Below are 20884 nucleotides of genomic sequence, written 5' to 3'. Positions count from 1 at the left end.
AAGATTGATGGTAATTCATCAAGTTAGATTTTTTTCACCACTTAAACATCCATTCATTTTCTGTTCTGCTTATCCTCAGAAGGGTTCCAGGCGTGTTGCCGGCTATCCCAGTTATCTTCAGCTGAGAGGCGGGGTACACCCTGAACTGGTTGCCAGCCAATCGCAGACCGTTTACACAATTTTAATGAAATGTTTGAGGAGGCAATCAAAATACCAAATAAATAAACTTCACAAGTACAGTTGTTATTTTGCAGCATAGTATAATCCTTCATGTGCTCAACATAAGGCCATTACTAGTTAATAAAACTCAGTTCCACTGAAAATATCATCAGTCCATTCATTTTCTGAAAAAAAAAAAAAAAAAAAAAAAAAAAACTACACATGGATATTTGGCAAATGTCATTGATGCACAGAAAAACTTGATCCTTGGACACTGACCCCTGAAGCAAAGCACAACTGAGCTCCAAATAAATCACAAACTGGTACCATCTGTCTAAATAACTTTCATTCGATCTAATAAACTTCTGATACCCAGTTTCTCCACTGTATTGAATATGCGAGAAGATAACAGGTCAGTTCGCATTATGACTGTGGTGATTTAAAAAAAAAAGTCACTGACAACAACGCATTCTACCATTAGTAAGAACACTACAAATTGTGAGTAGCCACGTGTGAATATAATGTTCATACGACTGAATAAAGTTCATTGAAGTGTCACCACTAAAATGTCCTTTGTTCTGTGTACTCAGTGATGAAGGTGTCTGCACTATGATTTTAAAATTGAGACGCCAGCATATAAAACATTCCACGAGTTGTGCAAGTCATGTGTCACATTATAGGTGAAAAAGAGGTGTGAAAATATTTATTATACGTATATACATTTTTTACATCATTTTAACAGGGGTGTGTTGAGTTTTTTTTTTTTTTCATCTATTGAAATTACTATATATTGATCTGTCAGTATTAGCTTTTGTCTAATGGTGGTGTTTTGAGAACCGAAACAGTTAATGAGCTGTCACCACAAAGTAAACAGCAAAGTTTGCTAGTTCAACTGAGTTTCAAATACAACTTCAAAACGATTCAGTGCAATAAATTAAATCTAAGTTGTTGTTCATTTAGATTTATGAGGTGTGAATACCTGGAATGGTGGAGCAACTATTTAGAGTGTTGGCCTCACAGTTCTGAGGACCGTGGTTCGAATCCTGGCCCCACCTGTGAGGAATTTGCATGTTTTCCCCTTGCCTGCATAATTTCTCCTGGCACTCCCATTCCCTCCCAAATCCCAAAAAACATGCATTAATTGGAGACTCTAAATTGCACGTAGGTGTGAGTGGGAGTGGGAATGGTTGTTCGTTTCTAAGTGTTCTGCAATTGGCTGGCGACCAGTTCAGGGTGTACCCCGCCTCTTGCCCGATGACACCTGGAATTGGTGCCAAAAGTCCTGCGCTTGTAGTGAGGATAAGCTACTCAGAACATGGATGGATGGATGGACACTTTAATGTGCCATATTTCCTCAACTAATGAGCACTGCTCTGATAGAAGCTTTTTTGCCAACTTATCATTTAGTAACGTAAAGGCAATATTGTGACTGAATTAAGAGTGTATCCATTTTTCCCTTTTCCGTGTGCCTCAGGCATTTATGTAGTTTACATAAATGAATCATACATTTATAGATTCAATTTATATTTAATGAACCATCATATTGATATATATAAAACAGTTTTAGATGAGAAATCATTCCTGTGGTGAGAACCACTCACTGTGATTACCTGTATGAGTGGCCTGTCCTCTGGTTTCTTCTCCTGCATTTTCTCCAACAGTTTTTGCGTTTCTTCACCCAGCTCACCCTCCAGTTCTGGTTCGATCACAAAATTCAGTGCAGCAGAGAGAGTTGAGCCCAGAGAAAAAATGTGGCCCTGCAAGAATAATTCATAATATGAGTGTTCTGTGGTCACTTTCTCTAATAAGATAATATTGTAGATATTATATCTGGCGGCACGGTGACGCAGCTGTAGAGTGTTGACCTAACAGTTCTGGGTACCAGGGTTCCAATCCCTGTCCCACCTGTGTGGAGTTTGCACATTCTCCCCGTGCTGTGTGGGTTTCCTACGGGCACTCCGGTTTCCTCCCACATCCCAAAAGCATGCAAAATTAATTGGATACTAAATTGCCCCGAGGTGTGATTGTCAGTGTGGCTCTTTTCTGTCTCTATGTGTCCTGTGCTTGGCTGGCAACCAGTTCACAATGTACCCTGCCTCCTGCCTGATGACAACTCGAATTGCCTCCATCACTTGTGAGCATAAGCGGCTCAGAAAATGGATGGATGGATGGATGGAGGGATTATTATATCTCGTGTGTAATAATCCATATCCCTCCTGGAAGCCATCATCTTATTGTGGTAGAGTGGTGTGTGTGTCCTAATGATGCTAAGAGCTAAATTGCCTGGGGCTTTAAGTCCCTAGTAGGGTCACCCATGGCAAACAGATTGTAGGTGCAGGACCAAACAAAGCATGGCTAAAAGACCCTACAGGTGTGGCCAACCCGCGGCTCTCAAGCCGTATGCAGCTCTTTGCCTGATTTCATGCGGATCTTGTGAAGGTACGAAAGCAAATCGAAGTTATGTTTCTTTAATCTGCATGTGCGTGCGCTTTGCTTGAGTTTATGAGTGTACTTGTAAGTGTGCTTTGTTTGCACTTATCATGGTATTTGTGTGCGCACTTTGGTTAAGTTTATTACGGATTTAAAAGTATTGTGACAACAATATCAGTGTCTGTAGGTATGTGTGTGCGTTGATGGCTGACTGAGAGGGAACTACAGAGGCAGGCAGCTCAGCCGTACAATGAGAAAAGACAGTTAACCCAAATGAGGACATCTTCGACCTCAATAGGGTGCTGTGAATCCCGTTTTCCATGGGCTCACCACCTGTGGGAGGAGCTATAGGGGTCAGGTGCAGTGTGACCTGGGAGGTGTGTGAAGGTAGGACCTTGGCTATCCGATCCATGGCTACAGAAGCTATCTCTAGGGACGTGGAATGTCACCTCTCTGGCAGGGAAGGAGCCAAAGCTGGTGTGAGAGGTCGAGAAGCTCCAACTAGATCTTGTCGGGCTACCCTCCACATGCAGCTTGGCCTTTAGTACCAGTCCTCTCGAGAGGGATTGGAATCTCTAACTCTCGAGTTTCCCATGGTGAGAGGCGACGAGTAGGTGTGGGTATACTTATCGCCTTGTGGTACGGCACCTGTAAGTTGGGGTTCACCCCTGTGGATGAGAGACGAGCTTCCCTCCATCTTTGGGTGGAGGGACGGTTCGTGACTGTTGTTTGCGCCTATGCTAAAAACAGAACTTCAGTGTAGCCATCATTTTTGGAGTCTTTAGAGGGAGTGGCAGAGAGCACTCCTGATGGGATTTCCTTAAGGCTTTGGATGTTGGGCTGTGCCAGTTGAGACGCCTATACAAACATCATGTGGACATTGGGGAGAGTGGCTCTGGATTGGCAGACTGGGGTGACGGTCCGCCTTCTTAAGAAGGCAGACCAGAGGGTGTGTTCTAACTATACTGAGGACAGCCTCCCTGGTAAGGTCTATTTCAGGGTGCTGGAGAGGTGGGTCTGTCTGTTAGTCGAATCACAGATTCAGGACTCTTCCTCCTCAATGTGGTTTTCTTCCTGGCTGTGGAACTGTGGACCAGCTTTACACGCTCGGCAGGGTCCTCAAAGGTGCATGGGAATTCGCCCAACCAGTCTATATGTGTTTTCCGGCCTTGTAGTTGTAGAGGCATTCAATCGTGTTTCTCGAGGAGTCTTGAGGGGCAATGTAGACCAGTGTCAGTGTTTGGTCCGCATTGTTGGCAATAAGTTTGACTCCTTTCCAGTGAGTGCTTGACTCAGCCAAGGCTGCCCTTTGTTACCAAATCTCTTCAAACGTTTTACAGACAGAATTTCTAAGATCAGCTGAGGCATAGAGTGGGTCCAATTTGGTGGCCCAAGTTTTGAATCTCTGCTTTTTGCAAATGACGTGGTTTTGTTGGTTCATCAAGCCATGATTTCCAACACTCATTGCAGCAGTTCGCAGCAGAATATGAAACGGCTGTGATGACAATGCGCATCACCAAATCTGAGACCATAGTCCTGAATGGAAAAGGGTGGCCTCCCCTCTCCAGGTCGGGGATGAGATCCTGCCCCAAGTGGAGGAATTCAAGTATCTTGGGGTCTTGTTCACAACTGGGGGAAGAATTGAACCGAAGCTCGACAGGCAGATTTGTGCAATATCTGCAGTGATACGAACTTTGTATTTAAGAATGGAATGCGAGATCGGCAGTCGGATCGATGCATTGTCTGCAGCGATACTGACTTTGTATTGGTCTGTTGTGCTAGAAAAGAAGCGAAGCCAAAAGGGAAGCTCTCAATTTAGGGGTCAATCTACGTTCCTACCCTCACCAATGGTCACGAGCTGTGCGTCATGACTGAAAAAACAAGATCCTGGATACAAGCAGCCGAATTGAGTCTACTCTGCAGGGTGTCCGAACTCTCCATTAGAGATAGGGTGAGAAGCTTGGTAACCCAGGAGGGGCTCAGAGTTCAGCCACTGCTCTTCCACATTGAGGGGAGTCAGATGACGTGGCTGGGGGATCCAATTCAGATGTCTCCGGGACACATCCCTGGTGAGGTGTTCCGGGTACATCCCACTAGAAGGAGAATCCGCTCGCTGGAGAGTCTATGTCCCTCGGCTGGCCTGGGAACGACCCGGACGAGCTGGATTAAGTGACTAGGGAAAACGAAGTCTGGGGGACCCTGCTAAAGAGTCTCCCCTCGCGATCTGACCTTAGATAAATGATAGAAGTTGGATAGATCTGCCATATTGCACCTTTGCAAAAACTTCAGAAAATACGTATGTATCAATTTTACGGACCAATTCGCCTCACTTGGCTCGTGAGTGTACTAGAGCCAATCCCAGCTGACTGGGGCAGAAGTGGTGTACACCCTGAACTGGTCGCCAGCCAATCGCACGGCATAATCTGTATAAACAAACAACCATTCACACTCGTATTCCCACCTACGGGCAATTTAGAGTCTTTAATCAACTTTGCATGCATGTTTAGGAGATATAGGAGAAAACCAAAGTAGCACAGAGAGACCATCCAGACCCCACAAAGGCGAGGCCAGATTTAAATCCTGGGTCCTTCAAATTGTGAGGCGGATGGGCTAACCAGTCCATTCCACCTTTCAGTCATTCAACTTCTGTTCCGCTTTGTGAAGAATGTATTTTAAAAATACGAAATTATTGTTTTGCTTGGGTGTATACCAGGTCATTTTCATGTGAATTGTTAGGTCGGAACAGTTGGCAAAAAATTCCAATATGCATTGGATACCTCTTAATGGACCTATACTCATCAAATGTAACCAAAATCCACTATTCAGTGAAGTATACATACCCACACAAAAATTACCCCCCCCCCCTAAAAAGTAAACTCTGTGAAACCAAACAGCTATATAGAGTGAAGAAAATAAGTATTTGAACACCCTGCTAAGTTGCAAGTTCTCCCACTTAGTAATCATGGAGGGGTCTGAAATTTCCATCATAGCTGCATGTCCACTGTGAGAGCGATAATCGAAAAAGAAAAATCCAGAAATCACAATGTCTGATTTTGTAACGATTTATTTGTGTTATAGAGCTGCAAATAAGTATTTGAACACCCGAGAAAGCCAATGTTAACATTTGGTACAGTAGCCCTTGTTTGCCATTACATAGGTCAAACGTTTCCTGTAGTTGTTCACCAGGTTTGCAAACACTGCAGGAGGGATTTTGGCCAACTACTCCAGACAGATATTCCCTAGATCACAGATTTTTGGGCTGTCGCTGAGCTCCCTCCAAAGATTTTCTATTGGGTTTAGGTCTGGAGACTGGCTAGGCCATGGCAGAACCTTGTATGCTTCTTACGGCGCCACTCCTTGTTTTTCCTGGCTGTGTGCTTTGGGTCATTGTCATGTTGAAAGACCCAGCCACGACCCATCTTCAATGCTCTGATTGAGGGAAAGAGGTTGTTCCCCAAAATCTCACAATACATGGCCGCAGTCATCCTCTTCTTAATACAATGCAGTCGTCCTGTCCCATGTGCAGAAAATCACCCCCTTAAGCATGATGCCACCACCCCCATGCTTCACAGTGGGGATGGTGTTCTTGGAATGGAACTCATCATTCGTCTTCCTCCAAACACAGTTAGTGGAATTATGACCAAAAAGTTCCATTTTGGTCTCATCTGGCCACAAAGCATTCTCCCATGACTCCACTGTATCATCCAAATGGTCATTAACAATCTTAAGACGGCCTTGAAATGTGCTGGTTTAAAGTGCGGGTAACATCCCTATAAACATTCTAAAATAGATATGGTAATGAAAAATACATATAACAGTATTCACTTCAATGTCTATATAAAAAAAAAAGTGAGCGGAGAGCGCGTCATCCATGCACAAAGTTGCGCAATTGAGTGTCCCTCGACATCCAAGTGGTCGCCATATTAGTCGCGTCATCTGTCCTTGACGTCATCGTCACTCCCACCGTTGAAAAATGTTGAAAATTCAGGATAATACATGGAGTGGAGGTGGACTTTTAAAGGCGGACTAAGAGGTCTTTGAGGGTCAGAATTCTAGCTGATAGACAAGTGTTCCAATACTTATTTGCAGCTGTATCACACAAATAAATCATACATTGTGATTTCTGGATTTTTCTTTTTAGATTATCCCTCTTACAGTGGACATGCACCTACGATAAAAATTTCAGACCCCTCCAATATTTCTAAGTGGGAGAACTTGCAATACAGCAGGGTGTTCAAATTCTTATTTTCTCAACTGTAATCCATTATCAATTATCCAAGCCGCTTAACCCACAAGGGTTGCGTAAAAACTGAAGCCTATCCCAGATAACTTCGGGCGAAAAGCAGACTACACCCTGTACTGGTCGCCATTCAGTCGCAGGGCAGATATCGACACTATCACTGAATGGAATCAATCCCACGCTGCCCGCACCAAAGGCAGACGTGTGTACCACTACACCATCAGTGACTCTAACAGCTATATAATGGTTAATATTTCTCTATTTATTCATGATTATCATCTATGATGGTGTCACTACCAGATGTAGCGGTTTAGTTATTTATGTGCAATTTTGTTTGTGCATCTTTTGCCTGAATATAAACCCTGATATGTCACTTTAAATATCAATCTAAAGACACAATTAAAAAAATCTGAATTTTGGCATTAAATCAGAATTGTGTCACTTAGCTGTGTAAATGCTGCCTTGGTTATTACACATCTCTCACCTCAAATGTGCTGCCTGTGTTGTCAAATTCAGGAGGCACAAATGAACCCTCAGGATCATCTGGAGGACAGAAACACACAAAAGGATAGTGATAACTACATGGTTTTCTTATCTAAGTTAGATGTTTTTCCCCATCCATGCATCCACACATCCAGTTTCAATCACGCAAATGCTCATTTAGTTCAAAGGTGCACCGAAGCCTAGTCAAATTGACTTTGGGCAAGAGGTAGGGTATACCGTGGAATGGGTACCACTCAATCACAAGTCACATACTTAATAGACAAACAATCAATCATATTCACATTCACGGTCATTCTAAGGCAAAATCTTGCCGTATCTTTGCCATACAGTGGGGCCACTACATTACATTCCGATAGCACAGTACCCAGCTTTATCTGGTCAAACCAAACACGGTTGGAGAGGCAGAACCAGAAAAGGTGGCACTGGTCAACAAGACCAGATACACCTGTTATCACGGTAACGACAATAACAATAGACCACCAGTATTTGGGAGTGGCCTGTCCATTCAAGAAGACCTTGCAGAATGGTCACATACTTTGAATACAATACAGCTCGCAAGCAGACAAAATATTGTTATGTAACCTAGAAAGCAAGCCATAGAGCTATTATTAGGATGTAAACAAGCCGTCATTCTGCAAAATCATTGTAGGAATAATTGTGATCATAATTATCATAGATTTGCTTCCAATAAAGAAATGCTTTGCTCTGCCCAAGATAACGTGGCTGCCTCCTAGCAGGAGATAGCAAGAACAAAAACATCTAATCCTCAGAACTGTTAGAACTGCTGCTTGTTAAAGAAATGATGACCACACATGTATTCACCAATCTTCCACACATGCACACGCACATGAACAAACATTTACACCTTGTTTCAAACTGTTTTGCTTGTCGTCTCCTTTTTGTAACATCCATGTAAATAAGGGGCGTCTCAAAACTAAATAAATAGAGGTGCCGAGGAGAGGATAATCAGAGAGTACAGTGGTGAATTGTACGAGACAGTTCCTCTCCTCTCTCCTCGCGAGACTTGAACTGGTGTCTTTGCTTCCTTTTTTGTCCTGTTTAATGAATGTCTGATTGGTGAACCTGACATTTACTTGGTCCTTCGAGCCGGATCTCAAGATACCTGAGGTTTACAGGGGCCGAGTCGACGTCCAGGCAAAGACCGTGGCCACGGCACTTGAGACCCTTTCCGGGACTGGGCCTCGACTTTGCGTCTGGAGATTGAGGGTTGACGAGAAGCCGAAGGAAGTAAAGGCATCTCTGGTGAGTAGGACACTCCTACACTCATGAGGAATGAGTGAATGCGTGTCTGGGTGACTGCGGCAGAACCAAAGCTTGAGAATACTAGTCTCTATCGAGTAGACTAATTAGTCTATAAAACTGAGAAAAGGGCAAGGTCTGTCCTGTACGTGAGATCTGTGAAACGTGTGAATGTGTAAAAGTGTGAGCGGAGGTTCGCTACCTCATTTGAACAGGAAATTGAGTGACAACTGTTTGAGGATGCAGAGGTAAGAATTCTCCGTCACTTGTGGTAAAAGCTTGAGAATTACCTCACACGGAATGTAATTGTCACCCTGTTCAGGGGGAAGTCAGTATAGTCACCTTAGGTGAACCACTGACTCCAACAGGGGAAAAACAAATAGCAAAATAGTTGATAAATAGCAAAATAGTTGAAATACAACATCTGAAAAAAAAAAAATAATAATAATGATGTGTAAAGTCTAGAACTTTGTAGAAAGCAAATGTCCTACTAAAACAAAACATCTAAATTTGTGGATAACAATATGACTTTGCTGGCCAGCTCAACATACACACAAAAAATATATATAGTTAACCTGCAGGATAAAATAAGAGAAACACACACACACACACACAAAAACAAAAAAACCAACAACAAGAACAACAAAAAAAAGCTGGACTCAAGATGATGTGAAAACGGCCATAAAAGGTATCACATCTCATGAAGTTGATGTAACATAATTCGTCAAGGGAACGGAAGACTTGAGAAAATCTTACCACTTAAATGGTGTGGAAGTACAACAAATTTGGATGACAGCAAAGTACTTTCTCACAACAGCAGGGAGTTCAAGGGTTAATATCGCGCACTTCTGCTAGATTTAAAAAATAAATAAATAAATAAATTCTGCCATCGGAAGAGCAAAATAAAACAACAATGAACCATTTGAAGAATACAGATTTGGAATAAATGCATGTTTTAAAAAAAACAGTGGATTTCCTGAAGATCACACTCCAGGGAGTGTGTATCAAGGGCAATTAAAAAAAATGCTCTTCATGTGAATTCAAATAATCCTATAAAACAATGGATTGAAAAACATTGGATTGACAAACCGACTGGCAGCCTGTAATAATACATTAACCAAGCACTACACGCAGAAAGAGTGCTACAAAATAAGAAAAAGAAAATTAACACCTTTCTGACAGAGAAAGGAGAAATTTATGGAGCTTTATGCAAAACATTTAATAATTGTGGCCGCAGATGAGGAAGAGAGCAGCCATCTCCCCATCAAAAATGTCACAACTAATGCTCCCAAAATGCAACTTTTCAATTTGTCCCATACGTTTTTTTTGGGGAAGAGATGGCTTGCTGAAACTAGGACTGGGCTTAATTCCCTCTCTGACAGGAAATCTAAAAGTAAATAAAAAAAGGAATTACTGGGAGGACAGTAAAATATCTTACAAAATAGGAACCCAGCGCTCTATTATTACACCTTACATATTCCAAACAAACCTCCCACAAGAACAGGAGATTTCGTGCTGCAAACAGCTCAAGACGTGATTGAACAACCACAAAATGACGTAGGAAGTGACTCATTGCATGCGACAATTTAGTATAAGATAAACTTATAACAGCCCACACCAGACAAAATCATGATTATCTGTACTCAGACAGGAACAAGACTAACTGACAAACTAAATGCACTATACAAGGAATGGACACTACCACACACGTCATTACAACGGGAGTGGAAGAGTTTGGGAGAATTTGTTTTGGTAGTACGAAATGTTCCTGATTGGACAGAAAAAGAACCAGATTTGGATTGGGACGAGTGAACTGTACAGACAATATCTTATTGGACAGTCTTAAACAATCTGAGACCAGATGCTGCTGTATTCACGGTGGTATCACAATCTACACAGACAATACTGGAAAAATAGAGGAATAGCGACAACTACAGGGAACGCAGTGACATATACAGAGCTACTACAAAATTTGCTCAGAGCAGTTCAATTACCAAAAAGAAATAGCCATATGTAAATGTGCAGTACACACATCAAATACAGACAAAGAATCATTAGGAAATGGATTTACAGATAAAACAGCAAAAGAAGCAGCAAAACCTTTATGGGATTAGCTGACCATGTAACAAATGAAGACATACTTTGAGATGATGTGTTAAACAAAATGCAACAACAAAGCTTACCAGCAGAACTAAAATGTGGAAAAAAATAAGGTACTACATTACAAAATGGAAATTATGTCAGCACAGATACAAGAAAATTCTACCAAAAACATTTTTTAAGTGGGCGGCAATCTTGAGCCATGGGAAGTCTCAGGTCTCAACAGGGGGAATGGTAGCCCTGGTACAAAGGCATTACATGATCCATGGATTTATCTTGTATGCAAAAAAACTTTTTTTGTAGGGCTTGTTTGATCTGTGTGCGACATAATCCAAAAGGGAATGTGCATCCAAAACGTGGTCAGTTTCCTCAAAATGCACATCCATTCATCCCTCCATCCATTTTCTTAGCCGCTTATCCTCACAAGGGTCGCGGGGAGGGCTGGAGCCTATCCCAGCTGTCAACGGGCAGGAGGCAAGGTACACCCTGACCTGGTTGCCAGCCAATTGCAGGTCACATGGAGACAAACAGCCGCACTCACAATCACACATAGGGGCAATTTGGACACAATGATAGATTTAGTCTAACTATACATACATTACAAGCACGTAAGGGTCTCATTCCATTCAAAACACTGTTTGGGAGACCATACAAATTACCAATAATTTCCACACAATGACAGATAGACGAATGATGAAGGAAAAAAAAACAACAAAAAAAATACACAAGTGGGTCCCTTTCAGGAGTTATTAAGAACCCCAAACATCTTAAAAAATTGCAAAAAGGTGTACTTGAATTCATTTCTTGATTGTAGGAAAGTCATTGCTTTTGAAACCATTGTTAACATAAACAAAACTAATTTGTTTTTATTGGCCACTTGTAAGATAGCTGTTCTCATTCCCACTGCCGGTCTCATTCCCACTGCCAAGGTCGCTGTAGTCCGGTTACACATGGGAGTGAGACTGCTGTCATAATGGTGACTAAACAGTGAAATTTTGCTTTTGGGTGTTGGATGAAAACGCTATCCGTTATTTTCATTTTTCTTTTCGAGTGGTACCTGTGGGAACCACTCAAGGTCCCACCCCAAAAAAATAAATAAAATAAAATAAAACCAAAACAAATTGGATAACTACATACAAAAAACGTGTCCAAAAGATTGTGTTGTTTGCACAGATCCAGAGATAATACCAATGCTATTAATTGATAGTGAATGCAAAAAAAATTAAAAAAAAAAGTTGGGGGATTCTGTGTATCCATTAACTTTTCTTGAAAAACAAAAAAACTGTTTTCTAATGGCGTGTCACTCGGAAATTTTACGTGCATCAATTTGATAGGACTAGAAACAATTTGGGAATTTTATCAGCATTGATGTGTGAAGCCATTTTTGTGCTACTGTCATGGTGGTGCGGCAGTAACTGTCTTTTGGATTTTTTTTTACGCCGGATGCCTTTCCTGACGCAACACTTTTGCATTTATTCGGAGAGAGAGCTGGAGCCAATCCCAGCGAACTTCGGGCAGCGGCAGACTACACCCCGAACTGGTCGCCAGCCAGTCGCAGTGCAGATGTCGACACCATCACTGAGCGGTAATCGATCCCACGCTGCCTTCACTCGAAATGTCCCTCTGAGGCAAACTCGAACTACAACGTGGCCCGCAAGAGAAATGAGTTTGACATCCCTGCACTACACCATCAAAAAAAAACAAAAAAAGTAACAAGTTACTGTGCTTTAACAACCTTCTTACTGCCATTTGTTTATTCATCCTATGTCTGTTTATGAATTAACATTTACTGTGCATGCAGTTTTACCCGAACACTGGCGTAGACTGAGCAAGAGCTGAATGACATGGACAAAATAGCAGAAAGAAACACGTGAATCATCCATGTAAATAAGGGGCGTCTCAAAACTAAATAAATAGAGGTGCCGAGGAGACGATAATGAGAGAGTACAGTGGTGAATTGTACGAGACAGTTCCTCTCCTCTCTCCTCGCGAGACTTGAACTGGTGTCTTTGCTTCCTTTTTTGTCCTGTTTAATGAATGTCTGATTGGTGAACCTGACAATCATGTTCTAAAGCTTTGTTAAAAAGTGATTTGTGTGTGTGAATCAACGTTGACAACAGCAACCAAGTATGTTGACAACACCAAGCGTGGTAATGGACCGGTCACAATGCACAATACTATTGGAGGCCAACGAGGTGCACTGTCAAAGACTTTTTGTTGCTGTGTCACATTACATGGAAGACATATGGATAGCATCGTAGGGTCATCGTTGAGCAAAATCGTTGGTTGTGGATTATGTCACACCACAAAAAAATTGGTCGTTCACGACCAAATATGTTGGCCCAAATAATGAAATCGCCTGCGATATATAATCGGGCCAATATTACATTTAACATTGTTTGAACTTTAGGAGAGCATATTTTTGTGGTCATTCCAACCATCAAGACATTGAATTTGCAAGCATGAGACTGTGTATCACCTTGAAACATCAAACTTCAAGGTTTATTGGAATGGAATCATTGTGCATTGAGCAAAGAGATAAAACAAATTCATGATTAATTAAATAGATGCATTGCCTTCGGCATGAGGAACTACTCCAGGATCTGAAATGTGGTCACTCTTTCTCTATCCACCTCATGTACCATCACTGAAGTGAAACAATCCAGTCATGAATGTGTGGTGTTTAGGCACAGCCTTGGTATATTTTTGTGGGTTCATTTCCTGCACCGCATGGATGTTTAGCTGCTTTCTTGTTTTAGACTGGGTAGGGCAGCTTCAAGAGGTCAATCATTGTTGTGCATCTGCAGCAAATTTGTCATCAATTGAGTTTAATGATCCTGCCAGATGATTCTCACCTCCACGGATGGTATTTCTGTCTACATGCATGTGTTTGGTTTTATCTGAGAATTCCTTGTTTAATTCCCTGCCTGTCTTCAACCATAACTACTTACTCCAGTGCCGTTCCACCAGGCTAGCTCCATATTGTCTTCTCAAACTTCTCCTCTCCTCAACTGACTTTAGGACCCCTCGGCACGCATCCTATTACCTTATCGTTTTGAGCCATATTAGACGATATGCAGATCACTTTTAGCGGACACCAGACTCCCTGACAGACAGACAAGGAGGACGAGGAACCTGATCAAATATTCTAAACGACTTGTGTATGTAGCGTACTCAGGAGGACCCAGGCCGGGCGAAGTCTAGTGAAGAAAATGAGTATTTAAACACCCTTCTATATTGCAACTTCTCCAACTTAGAAATCATGGAGGGGTCTGAAATTTTCATTTTAGGTGCATGTCCACTGTGAGAGATAATCTAAAAAAATCCAGAAATCACAATGTATGATTTTTTTAACGATTTATTTGTGTGATACAGCTGTGAATAAGTATTTGAACACCTGAGAAAACCAATGTTAATATTTGGTACAGTAGCCTTTGTTTGCAATTACAGAGGTCAAATGTTTCTTGTAGTTGTTCACTAGGTTTGCACCTTTCTCCTCCCCGTACGCGGCCAAAAACTAACTCCCCGCCCGATCCACCTTCGCATCGAGGCTAACGACAGGCTGTCCATCAGCGGACGACAACGATGACGCCGGGCCAGAGGACGACGATATCGCTGCTGTACTAAAGGAAGTTATTATGACGCTGATCTTTTGTTACGTTCTGAGGTGAAGGATTATGCCGTTGGACACGGATGGAGCTTTTTATGATTACTGCTTTCAGAGAAGTTGTTCGAGTTTGGTGACTATACGTCAGGGGTGCTCAATGCGTCAAGGCAGAATTGGTCGATTGCCACGGAATGCCGAGGAAAAAAAAAAAAAGACTTTTTTTTTTAACTTTAGCTCACCACGCATGTGCAAACAATGACATTACAGTAATACACGCTGTCAGTGAGTTCCCCCCTATTTTAAGCTCTCGCTTCAGAAATCTTAACATGGTAAGATTAATCATGAGTATGGATGCTGCAGTAAAAAAGACAAAAACGTATCACTTTCATACGGAATGGGAGGTGGACAATTTTTTAACGATGTAATTTTCGAAGTGCGTTTACCTCATCTACCACTACAGTGAAATATGTCGCGGCATTTTCAAACCGTTTGTGGAAAATACGACACCGATATTCCACCGAAAAGCAAACTGAGAATGAGAAAAGCGAACGAACTAAAATCCCAATTGGCCGCACAAACACACACACACACACACACACACACACCACACACACACACACACACACACACACACTTATCTCAGATTGTGTTTCTCACTGCAGTTGGACGAATCCACAGACGTGAGTGACACAGCCCAGGTGTGCATGTTTATTCGTATGGTGTTTAGTGATCATCAACGTGAAGTCAGTTACAAAAAATGTTTAAAGTTAATTATGTTGTGTAATCTTGGCTCATGCGGTTATGCAAGGTACACAAACATATCAACATGAAGAATCCTCAATATACTTTAAAATAAATATGCATTATTGCATTTTTGTAGTGGGTAGATCTTTGTGACTTGGTCATTCTATTTCATCATTGGTCATTCTAAAACAAAACAAAAAAAAAAAAATGTGAGCGCCCCCCACAAGAGACTGGATGCTTGAGAAGTAGATCTTGGGGTAAAAAAGTCTGGGCACCCCTGCTATACGTCTAGTTAGCTCGTGTTACATGCTCCTAAACTGTCTTTGTACTTCTATTTTATTGTTTTGCATTGTATTGTGTGTGTGATTAAATTATCTGAAACCCATTACAAGTTGTTTTATGTTGTCGGTTTGACCAAGGGAATTTAGTCTAAATTTACACGTAACATATGCTGTAAACTGTGAGACAAATTAGCTCCTCCCAACTATTATTTTTTTCATAGCTCTATACACACCTATTTGTGATTTAGAACCCACAAAGCTCTCGTCCTTTGCACCTGTGCAATCAATTTTTCACGAGAAACCGGGTGTTTTGGAAAAGTGTGAAGCGTGAATCCATCCTCACGAATGTTTGAGCAAAATCCAGCAATACGATGAGCAAGCACTTAGGCTAACACAATGAAAAAAAAAACAGTATTTTTTTCGCCAATACAATATATATAAGCCAATATAAACACTCGACCCAGCTAATGTAAAAAACATCACTTCCTGGTTCTTCTCCAACACAAATCCCTCGAGAGGATTTTCATGGCGGGAGATGCAAAAATCCTTATACGACACTATCAGAACATGTGGTGAAAATAAACGGATGAGTCCAATCTGCCTGCCTTTTTTTTTAGGATTCAAAACATAGTAAAAATCATGCTTTACATGTCCGTAGACCTTTAAGTGCACAAAAAGTTGGATAATCTGCAAATGTTGTTGTGTGGTCAGTTCATTGAATAGAGATGAATGTGGACTTTCCTGAAAATACAAATGTGAGCATTGAAGGTGCGAAGTCCTGCTAGGGGGGTCCAGGAAATTTTTGAAAAAATGGATGGCTGTGGTGCATTCTGGTGATTTCTGCGAAGAAAATACGGACAAAAATTGAAAGTAAAATTTCTAAATCCTGACCAAAAAAAAAATTGGGCAGAAGTTTCCCAAGGGCCAGGCCCAGACTTTTTTGCGCCCCATACCGCTATCACTGGATAGCACAAAATCACATTTGTCATTAAAATATGCCAGTTTATCTTAAGACAAATGAATTAAGCGAACTATTCAGTCAAAAGACATCAAAATTGTCCTTTTCCCCACATTGTACATATTATAGTATAGATATAGAATATACACGAAAATATATCGTAGAATTTCTGCACCGTCCAGCAAAACATGTTAAAGAAGTTGATCTGTAGTAATTACTATTACCGTTTAAGTCTCAAACGTGTTACGTCGCGTTGTACTGATACACTCGACCAGATTTCTCACTATCTCAGATATAGATCTAGTAATACTAATAGTATAATGAGTTGCCTTTAATATTTTGATACATAAAATCTCTGTTCAAGTCCTTTTCCTCAAGCCATTACCACTTGAACGTGTTCCTAACACTCGCGTCTATTGCATGTATGTCAGCTTTCCTGTCTACCTGTTTGAAGATTGCGCTGGGGCCGTACCTGGCCGATCACGCATGAATTAGTTTGCACAAAACGCTATTCAAATACTCGACATTCAATGATTAATCTGCTTTTTGTGCCTTTGTGGCTTCCGTTCTCGCTGAAATTTCAAAATCTCCGAGATATGGCGAGTCATGAGAATGCGAGGGGAGCAGTGTTACTGTTACTAGAGTTAGTGCCTCAACATGGCTACGCTCGTGAAAGCAAAACAATTAACTCAAACATGTATTCGTTTAATGTTGTCAACTAATATCCGGATTATTTTAGGGAATTTTTCCACAATTTTCTGGAGGAATTTTCATGAAAATTTGAAAATCTGGAATTCCGAGAAAATCCGGAGAACTTTCATCATTAATTGAAACAGACATGAACACACTGTTGAAAGTGTTAAGATGCATTCTAGCATGTGTTTAATATGAACAACAACACTTAAAAAAATCATCAGCATGCAAACAAGGTGTGCCACAATATAGGTTAATTGTCTACTTAAGACTGTGTGTGTGTGTGTGTGTGTGTGTGTGTGTGTGTGTGTGTGTGTGTAAAATACCGTGGCCTTGACTCACCACTGATCTGCTCCATAAAGCAAACATTCCCATGTGCGTTGAAGCCCAGTGTGTCTGGAGTGATGCACAAGGTGTGGAAGAGGTTGGAGGGTCGAACGCTCTGCAGTGCCAGGACACTCTCTGTACACACTGCCCATACATCCTCCTCAGACAGACAGCGGTCTCGCAAAGTCAGAATGTCTGCCAGAGACACATTCTCCTGGAGACAAATGCTCATAATGATATCCACATCAGCAAACACAAGCCTCTGTGAAAGCAGGATATTTACAACCAGTAGATTTTTCAAATGCTAAACACTTTCTATTGTAGTTGCATTTGTAGTTCAATACAGCTCTTGTATTTGACATCTCTATATTGTCCAAGTGCTCATTCATAATGTTGTCATGTGATTAGCCAATCAAATAGATCTGAATAGATAGAGTAAGCTTAGTGAGCAACATTTTTCCTGGTAAAAACAAAGACGATTTGATATGTAACAGAAATAACACCATGAAATAATTTACAATGATCCCAAGAAATAAGTAGACACAGCGAGTTGACTATTATGTATAATGTTTTTCTAAAGTAAACATTTATTTACTGTAATATCAATTAAGGGAACAAAGCAATTAGTAAATACCAAGTGAGGATAAAATTACATTACATTGAAATCAGTGAGTGCAGTAGAGTGGTGGTTAGCATGTCTGTCTCACATTTAAATCTCAGAATAAGTCTGTTTGGAGTTCACTTGCTCCCCGCATTCTTGTGTGGGATTCTTCCAGGTAATGTTTTTTTTTCCACATTATAAAAACATGGGTGCAAAGTAAACTGACAAGTCTAAAATGCTCAAATTTCTGTTTCTTTTACACAGTTTATCCCCTGTGATTGGTGACCACTCCAAAGTGTACCTCACACAAAGTTAACTAAGATAGGCTCCAGCTCACTGTGAGGACAGTGGTACAAAAAAAAAAAAAATGGACGAATAGATGAAACAAATTAACTGGAATAGTAACCCCTATACTAAGCTAAAAAATTGCTCATGCTTCTTGACCATAGAATAGAATATTGCAATAGTACAAGCATAAAATAATTTGTTTCAATAACAAGGCCATTTGACACGATGTTCAGCACATCCTCCACAGCCACACTACACCACACATTGATTCCTCACACCCACACATGAAGTGAGTCATCTGTGTGCAAATGTTTACAAACTGCTTTAGTCTTCATTGTTAATGCATTCAATGTAAGCATCATCTATTCTGATTGGGGCTTGTGCTATTTATTTGTTGCTTTTCAAATAAGCATAAAATAAAGACGCTCTTAGCACTGATTCGGGGTTTGTGTGTTGTGAGGGGAATGGGAGTGTCACCACAAAAGACAAATCCTTCACCTGGTATACTGTATGTAATTATTATTTCTTCCATAACATATCACATACTGTATATTATATAATAATATCATAATGTGTATTTCAATGCATGTTCAGCTGTCACTGAATAGGGTCCATTCAACGTGACCTTCATGGGGATGAATCACAAATTGTGTTTTGCAATTAGAATGCTGTATTCAGGTTGCTGTGCATGGTACAAATAATAACTGGTGTGATCTTACAGGATGATCACATCTCAGTGGGCATAAAAGCACGACTTTAAACAGCAGCAGCAACTCCATAAATAATCAGTTTCCCTTGGGGATCATACCTCTTAAAAGAAAAGTAAAAAAATCCTATACGCTGTCCAACATATATTTTGAGAATCTTGATGAGAGTGGTCATGGGCTATTTTGTGAGCTAGGACTGAGATAAGCAGTGAAAGATACGTCAGAACTCACAGATGGTGTGCGATTTTACTGTGCAATCATGTTAGTGTGAGGGTTTGCAGACTTGTTAAAATAGGATCATTCTTCAGCGGCTGATTTCGAAACAATCAGTAGCGTCATAGATCAAAATTCAGATGTTCACCTGCAATTCTGAGACCACAGCTCAGCATAAATTATCCACCAAATTTTCAAAATATCCCTCCATTTTTATTTTCATCATCCATCCATTTTCTGAGCTGCTTATCCTCACGACGGTCGTGGCAGTGCTGGAGCTGTCATCAGGCAGGAGGCCGGGTACACCCAGAACTGGTTGCCAGCCAATCGCAGAGCACATGTAGACAGACAACAGTTGCACACACAATCACGCCTTGCACACATCACGCAATTTAGAGTCTCCAATTAATGTTGCATGTTTTTGGGATGTAGGAGGAAGCAAGAGTGCCCGGAAAAAACCCACGACAGGCATGGGGAAAACAAGCAAACTCTACAGAGGCGGAGCTGGGATTGGACCCAGGTCCTCAGAACTGAGGCCAACGCTCTACAGCTGTGTCGGTGTGCAATATATATATATATATATATATATATATATCCCTACATTACCCCTTTGCTTACTAGTTGATATAGTGAAGTGAAACATGCAGCACACTACTGTACATTGAAACCTGTAGGCAGTGCAACTAAACAGTATACCGAAGAATGTAGACACTGTTATCGATGAACCCTCCCTTATGGCTTGTTATTTATGCCATGCGAGTATAAATGTACTGGCAAAACCAAGTGTGAACTGCAAATTCGATGTGATAAAAATCGTCTCCGATGTCCTCATTCGTGTTCCACTTCTACGACAACGACGTACCTCATCTTCGAGCAAAGGAGGCAGATGATCCATTTCAAAGTCTGTGTCTCTCCACGAAGTCTCCATTGCTGCAACTTAGTTCGCCCGAGTGAGAGAATATCACTGCCACAAACAACCGCCGTCATGCCGGAGCACCCAAACCCCGCTACCGGCACAGGCAGCAACACCGAGTCCCTGCGTGTTTGGCTCCAGCTTCTCCCATCGATATTGGCCACTCACTCAAAGCAAGGAAGCTCAGTGTTGCGCAAGTATTGCGCACATTTTACCACTGCAGTAAAGCTAAAGTCCAGTTTGGTGCACAGCACACTACAAACCGCGCTTTCGACTTGTTGTGAGATGAGTTCATCATCAAATCACGTTACGACTGCAACTGCAATGGTCAACGACTCATCTGAACAAAAATAGTTCGTTTTTTTTTTTCCCATTGACTGTACTTATTTACATATAACATGAACTTATACGGTGCCGCAGCTGTAAAGGGTTGGCCTCACAGTTCTGACGACCCGGGTTCAATCCCGGCCCCACTGTGCGGAGTTAGCATGTTCTCCCCGTGCGTGGGTTTTCTCCGGGCACTCCGGTTTCCTCCCACATCATAAAAACATGCAAAATTATTTGGACACTCTAAATTGCCCCTAAGTGTGATTGTGATTGCGGCTGTCTGTCTACATGTGCCCTACAATTGGCTGGAAACCAGTTCAGGGTGTACCTGTACCCTGCCTCCTGCCGATGACAGCTGCTATTGGCTGCAGCACTCTCTTCGTGAGGATAAGCGGTTAAGAAAATGGATGGGTGAGTGCACTAGTGTGGGACCCTCGACCATTGTCATGGCGTTATTTTATACACCACAAGGGGTCAGTACTGTACAGATAAGTACAACTAAACTTTACAACATGGGTGCTCAATGCGTCGA

General features: G+C 41.4%; 1 protein-coding gene across 1 annotated transcript in view; it reads right to left on the bottom strand.

The window, feature by feature from the left end:
• LOC133510088 (kinase non-catalytic C-lobe domain-containing protein 1) overlaps positions 1–20424 on the bottom strand; it is a 50785-nt gene extending 30361 nt beyond the window's left edge. The window contains 4 exon segments of the mRNA XM_061837771.1: positions 1770–1916; positions 7314–7372; positions 17319–17517; positions 19975–20424. Coding sequence (XP_061693755.1) covers positions 1770–1916; positions 7314–7372; positions 17319–17517; positions 19975–20040 — 471 coding nt within the window. The 5' untranslated portion in view covers positions 20041–20424.
• Positions 20425–20884: the final 460 nt, after the last annotated feature.

Source organism: Syngnathoides biaculeatus, chromosome 12 (genome assembly GCF_019802595.1).
Source record: "Syngnathoides biaculeatus isolate LvHL_M chromosome 12, ASM1980259v1, whole genome shotgun sequence".
Lineage (NCBI taxonomy): Eukaryota > Metazoa > Chordata > Actinopteri > Syngnathiformes > Syngnathidae > Syngnathoides > Syngnathoides biaculeatus.
This window is presented reverse-complemented; position numbering and strand designations above follow the sequence as displayed.